This window comes from Beta vulgaris, chromosome 5 (assembly GCF_026745355.1).
Source record: "Beta vulgaris subsp. vulgaris cultivar EL10 chromosome 5, EL10.2, whole genome shotgun sequence".
NCBI lineage: Eukaryota > Viridiplantae > Streptophyta > Magnoliopsida > Caryophyllales > Amaranthaceae > Beta > Beta vulgaris.
Genome location: NC_079206.1, coordinates 15106137 through 15124455, shown reverse-complemented (window position 1 = coordinate 15124455; position 18319 = coordinate 15106137). Strand labels below are relative to the sequence as shown.

The 18319-nt window shown below is 36.3% G+C and overlaps 1 protein-coding gene and 13 non-coding genes across 15 annotated transcripts; all 14 read left to right on the top strand.

Moving 5' to 3' along the window:
• Positions 1–1091: 1091 nt before the first annotated feature.
• Positions 1092–7371, top strand: LOC104892965 (ribose-phosphate pyrophosphokinase 2, chloroplastic). Of its 2 annotated transcripts, none has more exons than XM_048644833.2 (8): positions 1092–1480; positions 2858–3031; positions 3191–3439; positions 3780–3923; positions 4006–4173; positions 4620–4689; positions 6075–6156; positions 6317–6917. In XM_048644833.2, the coding sequence occupies exons 1-8, from the start codon at positions 1364–1366 to the stop codon at positions 6324–6326; spliced, it is 1014 nt and encodes a 337-aa protein (XP_048500790.1). In that variant the 5' UTR covers positions 1092–1363; the 3' UTR covers positions 6327–6917. The 2 variants fall into 2 exon arrangements, with proteins under 2 accessions (XP_048500790.1, XP_010677293.2); XM_010678991.4 differs by lacking the exon at positions 6317–6917 and adding an exon at positions 6961–7371 and having other exon boundaries at positions 1093–1480.
• A 6561-nt stretch (positions 7372–13932) lies between these two features.
• Positions 13933–14024, top strand: LOC125498099 (small nucleolar RNA U61). Its single transcript, XR_007274865.1, has one exon. It is a non-coding gene; the product is annotated as a small nucleolar RNA U61 (small nucleolar RNA).
• Positions 14025–14119: 95 nt separating this feature from the next.
• Positions 14120–14211, top strand: LOC125498103 (small nucleolar RNA snoR14). Its single transcript, XR_007274870.1, has one exon. It is a non-coding gene; the product is annotated as a small nucleolar RNA snoR14 (small nucleolar RNA).
• A 65-nt stretch (positions 14212–14276) lies between these two features.
• Positions 14277–14368, top strand: LOC125498089 (small nucleolar RNA Z101). The gene has a single exon (XR_007274855.1). It is a non-coding gene; the product is annotated as a small nucleolar RNA Z101 (small nucleolar RNA).
• Positions 14369–14470: 102 nt separating this feature from the next.
• On the top strand, positions 14471–14552 carry LOC125498090 (small nucleolar RNA Z101). The gene has a single exon (XR_007274856.1). It is a non-coding gene; the product is annotated as a small nucleolar RNA Z101 (small nucleolar RNA).
• Positions 14553–14769: 217 nt separating this feature from the next.
• LOC125498121 (small nucleolar RNA R30/Z108) lies at positions 14770–14866 on the top strand. The gene has a single exon (XR_007274887.1). It is a non-coding gene; the product is annotated as a small nucleolar RNA R30/Z108 (small nucleolar RNA).
• Positions 14867–14954: 88 nt separating this feature from the next.
• LOC125498086 (small nucleolar RNA snoR31/Z110/Z27) lies at positions 14955–15052 on the top strand. Its single transcript, XR_007274852.1, has one exon. It is a non-coding gene; the product is annotated as a small nucleolar RNA snoR31/Z110/Z27 (small nucleolar RNA).
• A 217-nt stretch (positions 15053–15269) lies between these two features.
• Positions 15270–15412, top strand: LOC125498111 (small nucleolar RNA snoR134). The gene has a single exon (XR_007274878.1). It is a non-coding gene; the product is annotated as a small nucleolar RNA snoR134 (small nucleolar RNA).
• Positions 15413–15544: 132 nt separating this feature from the next.
• Positions 15545–15629, top strand: LOC125498109 (small nucleolar RNA U36a). The gene has a single exon (XR_007274876.1). It is a non-coding gene; the product is annotated as a small nucleolar RNA U36a (small nucleolar RNA).
• A 53-nt stretch (positions 15630–15682) lies between these two features.
• LOC125498069 (small nucleolar RNA Z223) lies at positions 15683–15776 on the top strand. Its single transcript, XR_007274834.1, has one exon. It is a non-coding gene; the product is annotated as a small nucleolar RNA Z223 (small nucleolar RNA).
• Positions 15777–16047: 271 nt separating this feature from the next.
• LOC125498085 (small nucleolar RNA snoR31/Z110/Z27) lies at positions 16048–16145 on the top strand. The gene has a single exon (XR_007274851.1). It is a non-coding gene; the product is annotated as a small nucleolar RNA snoR31/Z110/Z27 (small nucleolar RNA).
• A 204-nt stretch (positions 16146–16349) lies between these two features.
• LOC125498112 (small nucleolar RNA snoR134) lies at positions 16350–16488 on the top strand. Its single transcript, XR_007274879.1, has one exon. It is a non-coding gene; the product is annotated as a small nucleolar RNA snoR134 (small nucleolar RNA).
• A 236-nt stretch (positions 16489–16724) lies between these two features.
• On the top strand, positions 16725–16798 carry LOC125498075 (small nucleolar RNA Z199). Its single transcript, XR_007274841.1, has one exon. It is a non-coding gene; the product is annotated as a small nucleolar RNA Z199 (small nucleolar RNA).
• Positions 16799–16818: 20 nt separating this feature from the next.
• LOC125498123 (small nucleolar RNA SNORD18) lies at positions 16819–16893 on the top strand. Its single transcript, XR_007274889.1, has one exon. It is a non-coding gene; the product is annotated as a small nucleolar RNA SNORD18 (small nucleolar RNA).
• The last annotated feature ends 1426 nt before the right edge of the window (positions 16894–18319 follow it).

Sequence of the window (18319 nt, the reverse complement as noted above, 5' to 3'; positions counted from 1 at the left end):
AAGAGCGAAATACAATATGTGAAAAAACTTAAAACTGTTAGTAATTCATCCGTTTCGTTTTAAACGCAACAAAGGAATATTATTTGTAAGATATAAAATATTCATTTGTTACTGCGTTTAAAATGAAACGGAGGAAGTACAAGTCATTAAAATTGAAAGAATTTTATTATTTTATTTTAAAAAATGGCAAGATGATAGAGACGATTTAGACAATAACTCTACAACTTTTTGGTTTGAGAAATGTGAGTTAGCTACTAGAGAATAGGGGAAATAAGAGGTAGTAGTCTTGGGCAAGTGACAAAGTACTAGTTAGCAAGAACTAAGAAAATAAAATGTATATTTGGGTTCATTAAAAACTCAACGTAAATGTAGTTTCAAAGGTAATCCATATCATTTAATATCATCGAGATATTTTAAATCATTATGATATTTTATGTGGTACCATCTCAAATAATTATAGTACCTCTCACAACCCTAACAATTTATGAGCCACCGGCCCACCATCCTAGAGTCTTAGGTGTCACTATTGCCAATTTGCCACCAACCACTCCATTAGGCCTATTCTTTGTAATCAATTGACATTCATTACTATTTTCGTCAAATTTTACAATAACGACCGAGAATTAAATAGATGCTAAAAGGAGAATTATGAGTATGTTTGGTATCAGTAGTGAGGGGGGGATTGTAACAATGTAGCTGACAGACAATAAAAGTGGTGAAAATCTGTATAATTATTAGAAATGTACCACATAGGAATATAAATAACTGCTTGATATCACATGAGATTTTTTTAAAAGTAAGATGAAGTCCCTTTAAGGAAGGGGGGAAATTGAGAATCCCTCCTCCTTACCAGTAGTCGAACGTAATGTCAATACTAATATACTATCACCTGATGCTCGATATCATATGAGATTAAAAACTATGAATAGTACCATATAGAAAAATCAATAATACAAGGATAAAAGAAAAAAAAAAGCTATTGTGATTTGTTTTGCTATAATTTCCTTTTCTATCTTATTTGATTCCAAACCTATCGTATATTTTAATATCACTCCTACTTCCGTAGGACTATAAAATAATTAGTCCTCCCTCTCAATCTCAGGCTCTCAGCAGTCAGCAAAGACAAGAAAAGGGTGGCAACTTGCAATATAAATTCGAAATCCGAAGAAAGTTTTTAGGCACCCCGACTCTCCGCAGAAAGCCAAACAAGCAATAGCAAAAGTGCTACCGCCATACAAATTCCCACATTCTCTCTCCTCTTCTCTTCTCCCACATTCTCTCTCTCTCTATCTCAATGTCAAACCTCGCTTAACTCCAACCCTAACCCTATCTCATTTTTGTCCCGTGTTTTTAATCTCCATTAATGGCGTCTCTTGCACTTCGCTCTCTGTCTTCTTCTTCCTCCTCTTCGTCTTCCTCTTCCTTCAGTATTTCGCCTCCTCCTCGCTCTCTTTCTCGCCTTCTTCGTCCTTTTCCTGTTGTAAGTTTACTTCCAATTTTTTCCATTATTTTTTGTCTTATTTTTGAAGTTTTTTGTGTTTTTTTTGGTTGCGATTTGTTGAATGTCTGAATTGTGAACTCCGGAAACAGAGGAGTTTGAGGATTGAATTTTTTGTTGTTGCGATTGGATTGAACTGCATGCTATTTATTGTGTTGTGTTATTTTGATATTCGATCATCGTTTTTTTTTGTTTTGATAATTAAATGTTATATTGGTGTAATGTATGTTTTTAGGTTTAAACTTCTAAATTATATGATTCATAAAGTAATTTATATGTCGTTAGCAGCAACAAAAACGATAAGTTTAATTGATTTATGTCCAAGGTGTGCTTCATGCTTGTCTTTTCTGGAGTTAATTTTTTGTTTTAAAGAAACCTTTTTTTAAAAAAATTGGTGGCGTGGTAATGATCTAACTATGAGAGAGGGTTGAATGTGTTTTACACTGATATATGAATCATATCATAATAAATATTATTATAGTAATTGATTCATGTCGAAAGTGTGGTTCATGCTTTTGCTGGAGTTGTCTTTTTGTATCTAAGTATTTTTTGTTGGCAAAATGGACATAAATAATCCCAACTATGACCGGTCTGCTCAAAATAATCCCAACTTTGGTTTATTCTAGAATAATCCAAACTTTTTTTTTCTTGCTTTCAACGATCCTTTTTGGGTCTATTATATATAGGATAATTAAAAGTTTAGATTATTTTGAGAGAGTACTCCTAATAGTTTGGATCATTCTAGAATAACCTATAGTTGGAATTATTTTGAGTGGAACGGTGATAGTTTGGATTATTCTGGTCAATTTTTCCTTTTTTTTGTGTGACATTAGTGGGGTATTTTTTTTAAGAAAAGAATTGTGTAATAATTGATTAAACAAACTTTATTTTACTTGCCTTTCACAAGTTTTAACAGGTGGTGTATATGATCTAACTATTACAAAGAATAACTAAGAAAGTGAAGAATTGTGACTCATTGTCCAATCTAACTTCTTTGCGTCTAACTGATCAATTTTTATTTTTTTTTGCAAGTGATGTACATACGATTATCAGAGGACCTTATGTTAGTACATAAGTATTAAAATTGCCATAGGAGATTGGAATGAAACAAAGGCTTAAACACAAACATGAAATCTACTTTAGTATATTGAGGAGAGTGTGACCTGAAATTTCTCGGTACAATATATACATCTTTCCTTTTAGTTTGAAGGGGATGAGGGTTTTAGTAGTCCTTTAAAACACCTCACAGTGATGTGTCACATTAACTTGTTGTTTAGACTTAGGAAGTCTTGCTATCAGAATGGCGCCTTTTTTTTGATATGTTGTAAAGTTATAATGCTTCCCTGTATTATCTTGTAGAAATGTAATGGTGGTGAACCATTGAAGTTGGTTAATGGACGGCCATCTGTCCCAGTCCTTGATGAGCAATCTCTGCCGAAATTTTTGCACTCAAAACGCCTGGAGAATTCTGTAAACAGGAGTAGTACAAGGTTGAAACTATTTTCTGGTTTGGCAAATCCGGCGCTGGCCAAGGTTAGTTCAAGTGTCATATTGCCTTTCTCCCCTCTCACCATATATATGTTGGTTGCAGCAGTGTTAAATTTGCTTATGTTAATGTCAATCATTCCTATAGTTGATTTGTGTAGTTTCAGAACCTTATGAGTTTTCCCTTGTTTATGCTTGATGTGGCAGGAAATTGCTTGGTACATGGGATTGGAGCTGGGAAAAGTGAATATAAAACGGTTTGCAGATGGTGAGATTTATGTGCAGCTGCAGGAGAGTGTTAGAGGATGTGATGTATTTATTATTCAACCAACATGCCCTCCGGCTAACGAAAATCTTATGGAGCTTTTAGTCATGATAGATGCTTGTCGTAGAGCATCAGCCAAAAACATCACTGCAGTGATCCCGTACTTTGGGTATGCCAGAGCAGATAGGAAGGCAAGTGAATTTTGATTTGTCCATGATGCACTCGGTTAGTTTAATTATTAGCATTCTTGTTGCTTTTCTTGAGATGTGAAACTGAAATGAGTGAGGTCTGTGATCGTAGTTTGCTTGTGCCTCGCTTTTGATGTGTCATGCAGGGTATAACTGTATAAGCAGGTTAATAAGACTGATGTCAAGTTTGTCATTCCATTAGTCTTGCAATGTTTCTTAGAATTCCTATTCACATCCTTTTAGGCTTCTAAGTTCTAACTCTCTTCTTGTCATTTCACCGCTGGATATTTCAATTAATTGAATGTAGAAGACCTTACCATCTGAGTTCTATGTGTTTATTCAGACTCAGGGACGTGAATCAATTGCTGCCAAACTAGTAGCGAATCTTATTACAGAGGCAGGTGCTAACAGGGTACTAGCATGTGATCTCCACTCTGGGCAATCAATGGGATACTTTGATATTCCTGTGGATCATGTATATTGTCAGGTAATGATTGATGTTCATCCTTGTTGGTGGCATATAGAGCTGAACATATGCATTTTTTGATGCTCCATTGATCTGTATGCAGCCTGTGATACTTGATTATTTAGCTAGCAAGGGTATTGCATCAAGTGACTTAGTCGTAGTCTCCCCTGATGTTGGAGGAGTTGCGAGAGCTCGTGCCTTCGCCAAAAAGTTGTCTGATGCACCTTTAGCCATTGTGGATAAAAGACGAAATGCACATAATGTTGCTGAGGTAATTTTTTCTTTTGAAAAATTGCTAGGAAATTGATGATCTGGCATGTTGATAAATCATGATTTTGGCTTTGTCTTTATTGTATTGCTTATATTCTTTCTGGAAGCTTGAGGACCTGAGTTCCCCATACTAATTAGTATTAATAGTGTGCTTTAATCTTGTTACTTACAAGTTATGTAATATGATATTGGATGAGGACAAACAACTATCACCTTTCCCGGTTTCCCTATGTTTTTGGTGATTAAATCATTTTTATATTACACATTTTCTGCCTTCTTGAGTTGAGATATGCGTAGATATATCTGCCCCCTCTTGTGTAAACTACAAGATATTGTGATCTCTTTTGTTATAAATAAACATATCATGGTTTTACTACACACATATGTTAAATACTTACTGACAGAGAAAGTAACTCATGGCACAATAACCTGTTTTCTTTTGGGCAGGTGATGAACCTTATTGGTGATGTGAGAGGAAAAGTTGCTGTGATGGTGGATGACATGATAGACACTGCTGGTGAGTTGGGTTTTCTAATAGGATACACTAGCAATGTGTACTGATTTATTTACAGTTGCAAGTGGTATAAATTGATCAACACTATTTTGTACTCTCTTGACAAGTTTGCTGTGTGATAAGCTATTGTTTTTGCAAATCTGGGGCTGTTGAGCATTGTTGAAAATATAAATTATAGTTTAACAAAGGAATGGTAGATTTCAAGGGGCCTATGTTATCTTGTATCCATTGCAATAGTAATCCTTTTAGAATTTGATTAGAAATTTGACCCCCCACCCCCACCCTCTCTTCTAAGTGAGTTCTTATAATTTAACCGTTTCAATGCCAATTGCCTTTGGCTTGACATCCTAATTTGCTTCAGATGGTCAGCACATTATTTAGATATAACATAATCTATTGCTGCTGCCTTTCCTCATGAAATACCTAATTCTTCTTTCACAGTGTAGAGCGGTTATCATTGTCACATGTAAAAAAACTTCTATGTGTCTTGTGCCATCCTTGACAACGTCAAACTGCAATAAACTCAAATATCTCTGATCTCGTCAGAGTTTTTTTAGTCTTCCTAGCACTCCAAAATGAAATAGGCGCATCTTAGCGTGGTTATCCTTAGCTTCTACATCTTTTGAGGTTATTCAGCTACTTGGATATGACCCTGATTTTGTTCTCTTTTTTCCTGCTCCCTTTTGGTCCTTTTGGTGTCATTTGAACTAGTAAGAGCGAGTAACTGGTTCTAGACAGCTGTGATCTATTGTTTCTTGAAGCTCATGAAGTGCTCATTGGTTTTCAATGTTCATCTCCTACTGAGATTCTCCAACTTATAGGAAATTGTTTCCATGTCCACTTTTATCTCCATGTACTTATAATATTTATCACCTATATTAACAGTCATCTGTGTAGCTGATCTTGTGATAATGGGTTCCATCAGTAGGCTTTCTCTACCGTTGATTATTGTACATGATGTGTTGGCTCAGTGCTTTATTCGAGCTATTGGTCAATGTGAAAGTTGGTGTATTGTGTTGATTTCCAATGGCGAACATCACGTCTCAAGAAATGTTAGCACTAGTTATTGAAAGGCTTTGGGCCTGCAGATGAGACTATTAAGAATAAGGGCTTATAGATATCATCAATATGGAGGTCCTGTTTTGGAACTCTGTTTTTAAGGCCAATTGGCTTTGTTTCTGTTCTAGCCATATCTTGTCTTGGCTTACGTCTATGGTGTGGCTGCTTAACAAAAATGCATTGCAATTTCGAAAAACTATCTTGTAAATGTGACAGCCTTTATTTGATATAGGGTCTACATATGTTACTGATATCACTGTTTCCTTTGATTAGATCTGAAGATATTGATTAGGTAAGAATACAATGAGTAATGAAAAATTTGACTGCAGGCACTATTACAAAAGGTGCAGAGCTGCTGCATGAAGAGGGGGCTAGAGAAGTCTATGCATGTTGCACTCATGCTGTTTTCAGGTAAAAAATTTTATCAATATTTTCTGTTTACTTTTACTAGTTAATACTTGGAAGCAGTCAAGTTTCTTGTCCTTGTAGCTCTCTTTGAGACTACCGAATCAAGATATCATTGTTAGCTGCTGATTCTCAAGGTTTTGTTTTGTGACAATGAAATAATCAGATGTTGGTGAATCTTGGTATTTCTACATGGCTTGTAGGAACTGTATCTGATTGGATTTGGATTATAATGTGAAGAGGTGCACTAGATTGCTTTTCTATTTTTTCCCTCCTGAGTTCCTTTCAGAACTCCTTTTTGCTTTAGTTATAATCTTAAGACTCGTAATTGAGTACTAAAGGATATGTATGAATCTGACAAAAAAAGGGGGGGAGGGGAACTATATGAGCTTAGTACATGGTGTCAAAATAAGGCCGGCATCGTATCGTATCACACGTGTCGTAAAGGTTTTCAAATCTACCGAACCGATATTACCCGCATTGTAAAGGTGTAAAAATACCGCATTTTAGGCGGGTTTTAGGGATAATTCATGATTTAAGCCGATATTTAGCGGTATGACAACCACATCAATCATCATCCCTGTTACATCACTATGACCGTTACCGCAACCGTGACCAAAACAGTATTTTCGAACTATGGCTTAATAGGACTTTCTATCAGTTGAAGGATTCATTTTTATTTTCTTGTTTCTAATGTTTTTTCTTTCTTGTTCTCTTGATATAACTAGTATCTCTTGGTTCCTTTTTAATGCACTTATTTATGTATATTACCAGTTTTACTAACCTGACCGATCAATGTATATCTTGCAGTCCACCGGCAATTGAGAGATTGTCTAGTGGTTGCTTCCAGGAAGTGATCATTACAAACACACTTCCAGTAGCAGAACATAACTTTTTCCGTCAGTTGACTGTTCTTTCGACGGCAAACCTTTTGGGTGAAACCATATGGCGAGTTCATGATGACTCCTCTGTTAGTAGTATATTTCAGTGAACATTAATCAGTCAACCAAATAGTAGCGTATCTGTCCTATAGAGCGGGCCACATCTTTGTAGGGACATTGTTTCTTCAAAACACACAGGGTTGATGTAAATTATAAGCTAGTCAATTATGTTTTTCTAGTACACAAGAGTAGCATAAACGTTATTGAATCTTGTTCGATTGTTCCCGTGCGTCATAAACCGGCAATCCAAGAATTGAGGATTGCATTTGTATGTCTTAAATCACTATGGTGTACCAGAGTTTACTTCTAGATAGTAATGAATTGATAATATTAAGAAGAAAAAGCAAGGAGAGAAACTGTTCTTTGATTGATAATATGAAGTTTGACAGTAAATTAAAGATAATAACAAGCATTTGAGAGGCTTTTTTTTCTCTCAAAATTAAACTTTTAAATCCTCAAATATTTTATCGGTATCCTTCTGTCTCTCAATCTCCTTCATTTATTCACATTTTTATTCCAGAAAAAATTCCTATTAATTTTATCAAGACTAGCAATATTAGTAGTTGGAAGAAGGAAGCTTTGCATTTGAAAATTTGCCTTCGAAGATAAATTAGATAGTATCAGGACTGTTCTACATGTTTGGTAAAGAGAATTACCATTTTGACAATTGTTTTTGAGAATTAGTTGTTGCCTCTCCAAAAGTATCTTTAGCAAAGAGAATTACCATTTTGACAATTGTTTTTGAGAATTAGTTGTTGCCTCTCCAAAAGTATATTTAGCAACTCGTTCACGGGACAACCTAAATATTTGCTTAATGAGAGAGCATTATCCTTTTTGTAGGATATCTTTAAAAACTACAAAATCTTGATATGAGACATTAGAAGTACATTGAAAAGTCGATTTTATGATAATTAACTAATTGACCAGACATCCTACAATAATCATCCAGAATATCTCTTGTGAGATGAGAAGAATTAGGATTAGCTTTGGCAAATAGCAAAGTATCATCCGCAAATGTTAAAAAAGGAACTTTTTTAATACCCGACCTACCAATTTTGACACCCAACTCCTTTAAACCAAAGAAACTCTGCTGATGCACTTTCCTGGCTAATATCTCAGCACACAAAATAAAAATATAAGGAGATAAGGGGTCTCCTTATCTCAAACCACGAGACGGATTAAATTGATTGCCTGGGATACCATTAACAAGAACTGAAAAAGATACGGTAGATATACAACTATAGACCCACTCAATTAGTTTCTCGTGAAATCCCAACTTTTTTAGAGTGGTGATCATAAAATTCCACTTAATCTATCGTATGCTTTTTCCATATCTAATTTAATAGCGAATCAACCCTCCTCCCCACCTTTATTTTTGAAGGAATAGAAAACTTCATGAGTTAACAATATATTATCTTGATTAATTCTTTCCGGAATAAAAGCTTCCTGTAGCGGATGAATAATATTGCCCAATGTTACTTTTAATCTAAAATTATTTGTTGTCTTCGAATTTTCAATCTTAGGAATTAATATAATGAAAGTATGATTAATGTCAGATAACATTTTTCCTAAATGAAAGAATGCTTTAACCGCTCTCACTACTGAGTTACCAACTAAGCTCCAATACTTATGAGAGAAATATGGAGGGAACCCATCTGGACCAGGAGTTTTATCCGGAGCTAAATCAAACACCGCATGTTTGACTTCTTCGTAACACACTTCCTTAATCAGATCCAGATTTTCTTGCGGGAAAATAATAGGCGTAGTTTTTACAGACTTTAAATGACGGTAAAGACCAACATGAATCCTGATTATCTTATTAAAAGAAAGGTTATTGGAACAAATTCTCTTGATAATGACACTTTAAGATAGAACAATTGCAAGCTAACCCGAATTAAATTGCAATTTTTGTTGCTAAGTGTATTGTTGATAAATTTTTTAAATTATCTTTTTTGATGATAAAGTTTATATGTTTTGTACGCACTAAAAAAATTTAAAATAATGATGCATATTTATCATTTCATCTTCATTAAATATTGAAAAAAAATATTTAAATGAACATGATACTGCTCATAGAAAGTTTAGAAACTAATGTTTTGTGAGGGAGAGGTGGTAGCTCGATGGAGTACCATCCCAAATTCCAGGGCATTGCCCATGATTCGAATCCTCATCCCAACAATATGTTGGGATTCAATTCTGGACTGTTTAGCCTTGTACCCAACCTCTAAGCTGGAGTGCCCGGGCGGCTAGTAGCCTAGCAGGGGTCCGTCTTCAGACTAATTATCTTTCCTAATAATAATAAAAAAAAAGGACTATTAATGCCATGCATCGCACGGGTGCTAATCTAGTACTCCCTTTATTATTTTTTTATCTTTCTCACTTTCCCGTACACATCTTATCACTTTCCAGTACACATCTTCCAACACACATTTTTAAACTTAAATATCTTTTATTATATATTAGTATTAATTATAACGATTTAATATTAATAATGTATTAATTGAGACGAATCAAACAAGACCCCACATGACTATTATTTTTCTTATAAATTGAAAAAATTGAGAAGATTCTCTCTAAGTATGAATAGTGTCAAGATTTTAAGTGAGAACGATAAAAAAAATAGAGGGAGTATTAGACTAATCACTATAGTAGTTGGCACAAGAAGATTCATCGTTGTTTCATTCTTCCATTTAATGAAACAACATCGATGAATGAGAGAGTTGGTATCGGAGGGTCGGAGATGGTTCGAAGATGTAAGAATTTCTCTGATTGGATTGATAGCAATGGACTTCTGCATCTAGCTAGGTTGCTCAAGACGGAAATTCACTTGGTCAAGAGGTGCCTCTTCTGATTCTATTAAGGCTGCGAGATTAGATAGAGCCATTGCTAATGATGATTGGAGGATAAGGTTTGCTGAGGGTGTTGTTCATAATCTTCCGAAACTTAAGTCTGATCACTTCCCTATTTTGATCAGTAATACGGGTTTTGCTCCAATTCCTAAGGCTTTGAAACCTTTTAGATTCCAAGCTGCTTGGATTCTTCATGAAAGGTTTGAAGAGTTTATGTATACAAACTGGAAAAACGATGTTCCCCTTATTCCTTTTCTGAAATGTTTTGCTAGTTCTTTGCGTGATTGGAATAAGAATATTTTCCACAATATTTTTAAGAAGAAATCTGAACTTTGGGCCCGTCTAGAAGGTGTGCAGCGTAGCCTCAACAATGGTGGCCCAAGTCGTTTGGTTGCTCTTGAAGATAAACTGAAGGTGGAGATGGAGAATGTCCTAGCACAAGAAGAGTTGTTATGGTTTCAGAAGTCTAGACAAAGTGCAATTAGGGATGACCGCAATACTCGTTATTTTCACTTGTCTACATTCATCTGAAGGAAAAGAAACATAATAGAATCTCTTCAAGATGCTGAAGGGGTTTGGTGTTTTGATCAAGAGAAGATTAAGCAGGCAGTACAGGAGTATTGGCATTCGTTATTTCAAGAGCAAGGTCAGTTCAATAACTTGAATTAGCTTCTGCCTGATTATTTTTCAAGAATGAGGGATGATGAGTTTGAAACTTTGAATCGGCCTTTTGCTCCATGTGAAGTTAAAAAAGCTCTCATGAGTATGGAAGTCTACAAAGCTCCGGGACCGGATGACTTTCAACCCTTATTCTACCGAAAATTCTGGGAAACAATTAGTCTGACTCTCATTCGTTTAGTGCAGGAAGGGTTGAATGAGGTTAATTCCCATAAGGTTTAAACGATGCTTACTTGGTGCCGATTCCTAAATGTGATGTGCCGGAAAAAGCCAATCAATTTAGACCAATGAGTCTCTGTAACATTGTGTATAAGGTGGTTACTAAAGTTTTGGTGAACCGTTTAAAACCTGTTTTACCATCACTTATCTCGCCTACACAATGTAGCTTTGTGCCAAATCGCCAAATAACTGATAATGTCATTATCGTTCAAGAAATGTTGCATACAATGAGGCGAAAACAGGGCAAAAAAAGGAACAATGGTGATAAAAATAGACTTTGAAAAAGCCTACGACCACTTACGATGGCCTTTCATTCGAGAATCTCTACTGGAACTTCGATTGCCTCAACAATTAGTGGATGTTGTGATGAAGTGAATAACGTCAATGAAACTACAGATTCTTTGGAATGGTGAACCCATGGAGTCGTTTAGTACAAGTCGGGGAATTAGATAAGGAGACCCATTGTCTCCCTATCTATATGTCATTTGTAGGGAAAGACTTACTCATCTCATTGAAAGGGAAGTTCAATTTGGAGGATGGAGTCCAGTTCGAGCTAGTAGATACGGGCCCCCTATATCTAATTTTGCCTTCGCGGATGACTTGATTCTCTTTGGAGAAGCTTCTTTGAAGCAAGATGTGACTATGCAGAAATGTTTAGATATATTTTGTGAAGCTTCGGGTAGTAAAGTGAGTTTAGCAAAATCAAAAGTCTATTTTTCTCCCAACACTAATGTGCAGGTGAGATATCAAATTTGTGCTACCCTTGCTATGGAGGCTACGGAGGACATGGGTACATATTTAGGGGTGCCTACAATTCATGGTAAGATCTCGAAATCGACGTACCAATTTGTGGTTGACCGCATTGACGCAAAGTTAGCAGTTTGGAAACAAAAAACGTTATCTACAGCTGGTAGAGCAACGTTGGCTCAAACTTCTTTATGCTCGACACCTTATTATGCGATGCAATCTACAAAGCTGCCTCGTTCGATTTGTGACAGAGTTGATCAGAAAGTGTGTGGTTTTATTTGGGGTGACACTGCCGAAAAGAGAAGTATTCATTCGGTGGCTTGGGCAAATGTTACAAAGCCTAAGGATGAAGGAGGTCTTGGGTTGAGATCAATGAGACAAGCTAATGCAGCGTTTCTAGCCAAGCTTGGGTGGAGGGTGTTATCGAAACCCAAAACATTGTGGTCACGAGTCTTGCAAAGCAAATATTGTGAGGGTCGTTGCGACGTTGACATGTTTAAGTACAAAGGTGATGCTTCTAATGCTTGGAAAGGAATTGTGGAGAACATTAAAATTGTTCAACAAGGGATTAACTCGGTTGTTGGTAATGGCAAGAAGACCTTCTTTTGGCATCATCGATGGGCCACTCAAAAGCCTCTCTTAAATGATGCTAGTCCTGAGCCTCCGGAGTGGTTACAAGATGTTACTGTTAGTGAAGTGTGGGACACTAATACAGAGTGGAAAATAGACTTGTTCGCTGACTACTTGGCACTGGATAAACTCTAAGAAATCACAGCCCACGAGTTGACGGCAGACGATGATGCTGGAGATGAATATTACTGGAGTGGTAAAGGAGCCAGATTGTATACATGGGAACCATTGGAAGAACATTTGGCGGGTTCAAGTTCCGCAAAGAGTGTGTTTGTGTACCAAGATCGTGTGATGACGAATGTGGCTCGGTTCTTGCGAGGATTAACTGATGATCCTAGGTGCTATGTGTGTGGGTATGTGGAGGGGAGTGAGGAGAATATTCTTAGAAGATGCCCTGCTACAACTATTGTATGGAATAGCCTTGGATGAGATGGTGATAGTAGTGTTTTGAACGAGGAGTTTAAGGTTTGGTTAATGAGAAATCTTTCGGAGTAGAATAATGGCAAAGGGGAAGAGTGGCCAAGAGCATTTGCAATGACTTTTTGGTGGCCGTGGAAATGGCGTAATGAAATGATTTTCAATAACAATCCTAGTATCCCTATGGATCAAGGGGAGTTCATTATGGTAAGATGTAGGGAGGTGCGCAAAGCCATGGAGTTTGAAGATGGGTACTTGGGTGGTAAGAGAAAGCGAGAGGAGGTGATGATTAGATGGACTTATCCAAGAGAGGGATGGGTAAAGTTGAATAATGATGGCGCAACGAAAGGAAACCCAGGCCCAGCTGGAGGAGGTGGTTTGATACGAGGTCATAGAGGTGAATTTGTGGTGGCTTATGCTATGAGTTGTGGTCGATGTATGTGCACTAAAGCAGAACTGAATGCTGTTGTGAGGGGACTTCTTGTGGCGTGGCATGAAGGGTTCAAAAAGGTGCAGATTTCTATAGACTCTACAGTTGTGGTACGAGCTTTGACTGGGGAGTTTTCTGGGCACAGTCCATATGTTCATATTGTGCGAAGATGCAAAGAGTTGATGAAGAGAGAAGGCTGGGTTGTGAGTATTAGCCATTGCTATAGAGAGGCTAATAGAGATGTTGATTGGCTCGCGAATGATGGTGTGAATGTGTTAGAGAAGTGCGAAATCATAAGGACAGTCCCGAAGGATCTTCATGCTATTTTATTGGGGGACATGGGGGGCGTTGCGTTACCTCGACTAGTTCCTGCACCTTGATGGTCTGTCAAGTTAGTCTGCAGTAGCTAGTAGTGTTTAGTTGTGCTTTAGTTTTCTTTTGTTGCGTTGTTGGTTTGCCGTAGTTGTTGTAGTTGTTTTTCTTTGTTTTCTTGTGTTTTCGTCTGTTTTTTCGTTTGTGTTTGTTGGGTTCTTTGCCCTTGTTTTACCAAAAAAAATAAAAAAAAATATAGTAATTGGCCAATGGGCATAGACTATAGAGTGTCAAGTTTTTTGTTTCATGGGCTAACATGGGCTAACATGGGCTGTACTAGAATCAAGGCTGAATATCAACTTGAGACCAAACCCAACATAAACCCCGAATTAGGGTTTCTGACTTGACACAATTAGGGTTCTTAGGGTTTATAAATAAATCTTGCTTCCTCTTTCAACATCATTCGACTAAATCTTCTCTTCAACCCCTCAAATTTCTCCCCTGAAAACTTTTCTTTATGATTTTTTTTCGTACTTCATATTTCTTTTATACTATTTTACAGCGATGAGGAAAACATCTGTGTCCAGAGTTGGTCTTCTATGGAGGTCCTTCAATGACGGTAAACACAACCCTCTAAGAAGTTCTGAGCTCAAATTTATCAACTTTTCAAAGATTTTCTTCGATTTCGTTCAAATTTAGGGTTTTTTTTTTTAAATTTTGGGTGGAAATTATTGGGAAAAAAGAAGACGAATTGATGATAAGATTTCATTAGTCTGTCAATCCCCTGATCCATTTTAATGGTGTGATGACACAATGATTCTCGACAGGTTCTGATCGTTTTTCCTATTGTTTGACTGAATTTTTTTAATTAATTAATTGTTGTAAAAATTATTTTTTTGAAATTTAGGGTATATGAGGAATCTAAATTTTGTCAAATGGGTAATTTGCGTCTGAATTTCATTGATGCTATACACCTTGGAGAACTGATGCCCTTTTCTAATTCAAAATTATATTTTCACTTGTAAAATATTTAACTTTTGATTTTAATTTTAATTTTTAATGGGATAATTCATGTGATTTTCTTTTTTCTTTCAAAGAATTGGCATTTGATGAAACTTTTATATGCGTCTGATTTTCATTGATGCTAAATATTTTCACCTTGGAGAACTGATGCCAATTTTCTGTTTTTCTTGAATATTTTCAGACTAAATCTTGTAATTTGTTTATTTTACAGTGAGGATGAATTTTATTTTTTCTGGGTCAATGATGGTTTTAGTACTGAAAATCCTGAAATTATTTACTGTTGACAACATAATCATAAATGCTGAGATCCCATTAAAAATTACAGCTTTTTGAAATCTTATGAACTTTGTTTATGAAAATTAATGGTTAAAAAAGAGATTGCAATGAGGATACCAAGCTCCCTCTTCTGAATTAAGCTGAGGACAATTGCTGGCAGAATCGAACCATTATATCTAGCCACCACTGAGCAATCTCTTCCTAACAAAATCTATGAAAAATAAAACACTTTTCTTATTATAATGAAATCTTCTTTAAGTTAGTATTTTCTCCTAGATTAAGAACATCATGTGATGAGATTGGAAATAATCTTAGGACACCTTCCAACACAGCATTAGAAAATGCTGTGAGTGAGAAAGAAAATCCGTTCTGATGATGTTCAAAGTTTCAATCTTTTTAAATCAGGAGTTTTTTCATCAAACAATTTTTACAAAATTAAGATCATGTTGTGAGTGATATAGATTGAATTTTTTAAACAATTTGACTGGATTTATTATTTACTCTCTTTGTTTTTTAGATGCAACATTTGATATTATTATGCATTAGACAATTGTTGCATCTAAACAACAGGGGAATTACACAAAAAAATGCAAAATTCTGCACGTTGCACCCCGGGCTTCTCTGAATAAAAGAAAATGTCGAATGAAGTCCCAATGCTCGTGCTAGATTATTTTGCCGTTCGTGTTGCAGTTTAGCCTTTTTTTTATGGCTGAGTTGTGTCTTAATCAACGGCCAAATCTTATTACCCTTTTCAAAGTTCAATTTAAGTACATTGTGCTGCAATTAATACTTGCAAATGATTCAAATGTTCATGATGTTACAAATTTTTTGTGAATTGTAAAATGAAAATTGTTTGAATTAGTAGAGGTTGAAGGCTATGATTAATAATTATCCGCGCTTCTGAGATTGCTCTATGAAGTAAAGGATATTAATGGTTGAATTTCTTGATATGAGCTGTTTTTTTTCTCCCTTGAAATTTGTTTTTCTTTTCCGTCCATTAGAATACAAATGTTTGGCAATGAGGATTGTTAATCGCAGCTTTAAATGCCAGTTCTGCTTCAGAAAATTCTTGATTGACAAAGCTGTTTTATATCTGAGCTGAAATTCTTGATTCATTGAAGTGTTATTATTATTATTGTATGTCTGCATTTTGGTAACTCTCTTGTAGTATGCAGATTGATTGTTGGTTATTTCATCTGGTTCTTGGTGATAGTTGTTGCAGATGATACTTCGGTTGGTTTGCGTGTGATCATACCATTACCAATGCATCGAATCACAAGTATTCAACTTTGCTCAGTGAAAGTTGTCACAAATTGATGGGTGATCATTTGGGTATCTTAATAAGTTGGGTTTGTCTCCTAGCTCCTAGATTAAGAACATCATGTGATGAGATTGGAAATTATCTTAGGACACCTTCCAACACAGCATTGAAAAATGCTGTGAGTGAGAAAGAAAATCCTTTCTGATGATGTTTAGAGCTTCAACAATTTATATTTACGAATTTAAGATTGTGTATTGAGTGAAATGGATTTAATATATTAATATGAAGCAATGTTTTTGAATTTATATTGTTTCTGTTTGTTAGATGCTAATGTTTGATTGTTTTAAGTTTATAACGTATCAAAAAAGGCAAATGTTGCTTTGAAACAGAGGAAGTATATTAGAAATTGCAAAATTCTGCACGTTGCACCCCGGGCTTCTCTGAATAAATATGACGAAAAAAGTCCCAATGCTCGTGCTAGATTATTCTGCCGTTCGTGTTGCAGTTTAGCCTTTCTTTTATGGCTGATTTGTGTCTTAATCAACGGTCAAATTTTTTATAGCTCCATTAATTGCCCTTTTCAAAATTCAAAATTTGTCTAATTGTGCTTCATTCGACGTTTACAATTCATTTCAAATGTTGATGATGTTATAAATTTTTATTGGATTGTAAGCAGAATATTGTTTGTATTGCTAGAGTTTGCTAGCAATGATTAGTATAATGGTTGAATTTCTTGATATGAGTTGCTGTTTCTCTTTAGAAATTTGTTTTTGTTCTTAATTTGAATTAACAATCATCTGATGAGAAAAAACCTGTAAGTTTAATGAAATCTTATGATTCTTTTGTATTGAAGTCTCTGATGATTGCTTCTAAGTCAAAGTTTATGAGAAATGATGAAAATATTTTGGTCCGTGTTTCTGAATTTACCGTGACCGATACTATTTAACCACTTCTGATCTCAAATTTTACCATTTAATTCATGGTGGCTTGATGATATTCTAGCCTGTAGAGGCATACGCTATTCTGAATCACATATGTTGTCAACCTTTTTGTCTCACTCAATAAATCTATCTGGTCTGATATGGAACAGTACAATACAAGACAATAGAATGCAATGGGATGGATGGTAGACGACTCGCGCCAAATGGCTGCCCCTTTCTTTCTTTCAGAACCTAGTGGACTGAAGAAAAAATAGAAGGTTTTAAAACAGGGCATAGAAGGCTTGCCAAGTAGACAGCTCAGCCCTTAGCCTTGATATTCTATTAGTAAAAGGGACTCTATCATGATCATATGAATTTAAAGATCTCAAAATGGAAGACAAGTTCTTGTGCTGGCCCTTCTCTCTAAAGGGGCGTAAGCACTTCATTTGCTGGGGAATGAAATCGATTCACTTGCATTCTTGCTAGCACTGCAAAAAGCTTCGGTCTTAACTCCCTTACAATTGCTGTCGAGCATTTCCTTGGGTTTGTAGTGTCAAGTTTCCTGTTTACCCACAACGAAGGAGTTGCCCCCACTGGGCAGGCAGCCACGGGTCATAACGCACTCTTCGCACAACAAATCCACTTTGAAGTTGACTTATTCGCTCGGCCAATCGTCGGAATGTGTACGAGATACCATAGGGGCCCAATATCTCAATAGCACCTTTGTCTAAAGCTTCGAATGAGACTTCATACCCGAAACGCAAGAACGATCTGACTATAAAGTCATTCAAAACTTGATCGAAGAACCAGCGTTTATTGAAGAAGCTATAGAGTCGATTACAAAAAGTACTAGTTTGAAAGGCTCGTTGGAATTGATCCGCTACGGGATTTACATTATACGCAACAGAAGCACCTGAAGTACTAAACAGAATAGGTATTAGTTTGGTAATGGTTGGAGCAGCAAACTCGGATTCGGCAAGAATCTCATTTTTTGGTAGTACGAAGAGGGAATTGGCCCAAAAATTGGATAGGGGTCAAGACGCAGTCGGGCGTCGGCAGCTGATTTAAGTGCCCCTTAACTCACTTAAAGGATACTAATTATTCGTTGGCCGTCCAGCGTACCCCTCGCCCCTTAACTCACTTAAAGGATGCTGCTTAATTACAAAGGAAATTCTTTCTTAATCTAGGGATTTCCCTTTCATTAAGCGCATCGAGCCAGGAGCGGACCTAAGAGAAATTCAAACTTAGAAGACTATGTCTCCGAGTGCGAATCTAAATCATGTCGCCGGACGACTTTGTCTTGCAAAAGCTTAAAGGCTTCGGATTGGACTCCGCCCCTATTGAGGTCTTCCAATAGGGCATAGAGTCTCTCCAAGGGCTCTTCTCCCGTGGCGGTACGGGAATTATGGAAAGCTCGAGCTCCCTTTCCCACAAAATTCCCCGTCGGGTCAAGGCCCGCCATGATT

Excerpts from the sequence above, each read along its gene's own strand:
- LOC104892965 (XM_010678991.4), top strand. The coding sequence starts at position 1,364 with ATGGCGTCTCTTGCACTTCGCTCTCTGTCTTCTTCTTCCTCCTCTTCG. Across the intron at positions 1,481-2,857 it reads TTCTTCGTCCTTTTCCTGTT|AAATGTAATGGTGGTGAACC; the intron begins GTAAGTTTACTT and ends ATTATCTTGTAG. Across the intron at positions 4,174-4,619 it reads ATGCACATAATGTTGCTGAG|GTGATGAACCTTATTGGTGA; the intron begins GTAATTTTTTCT and ends TCTTTTGGGCAG.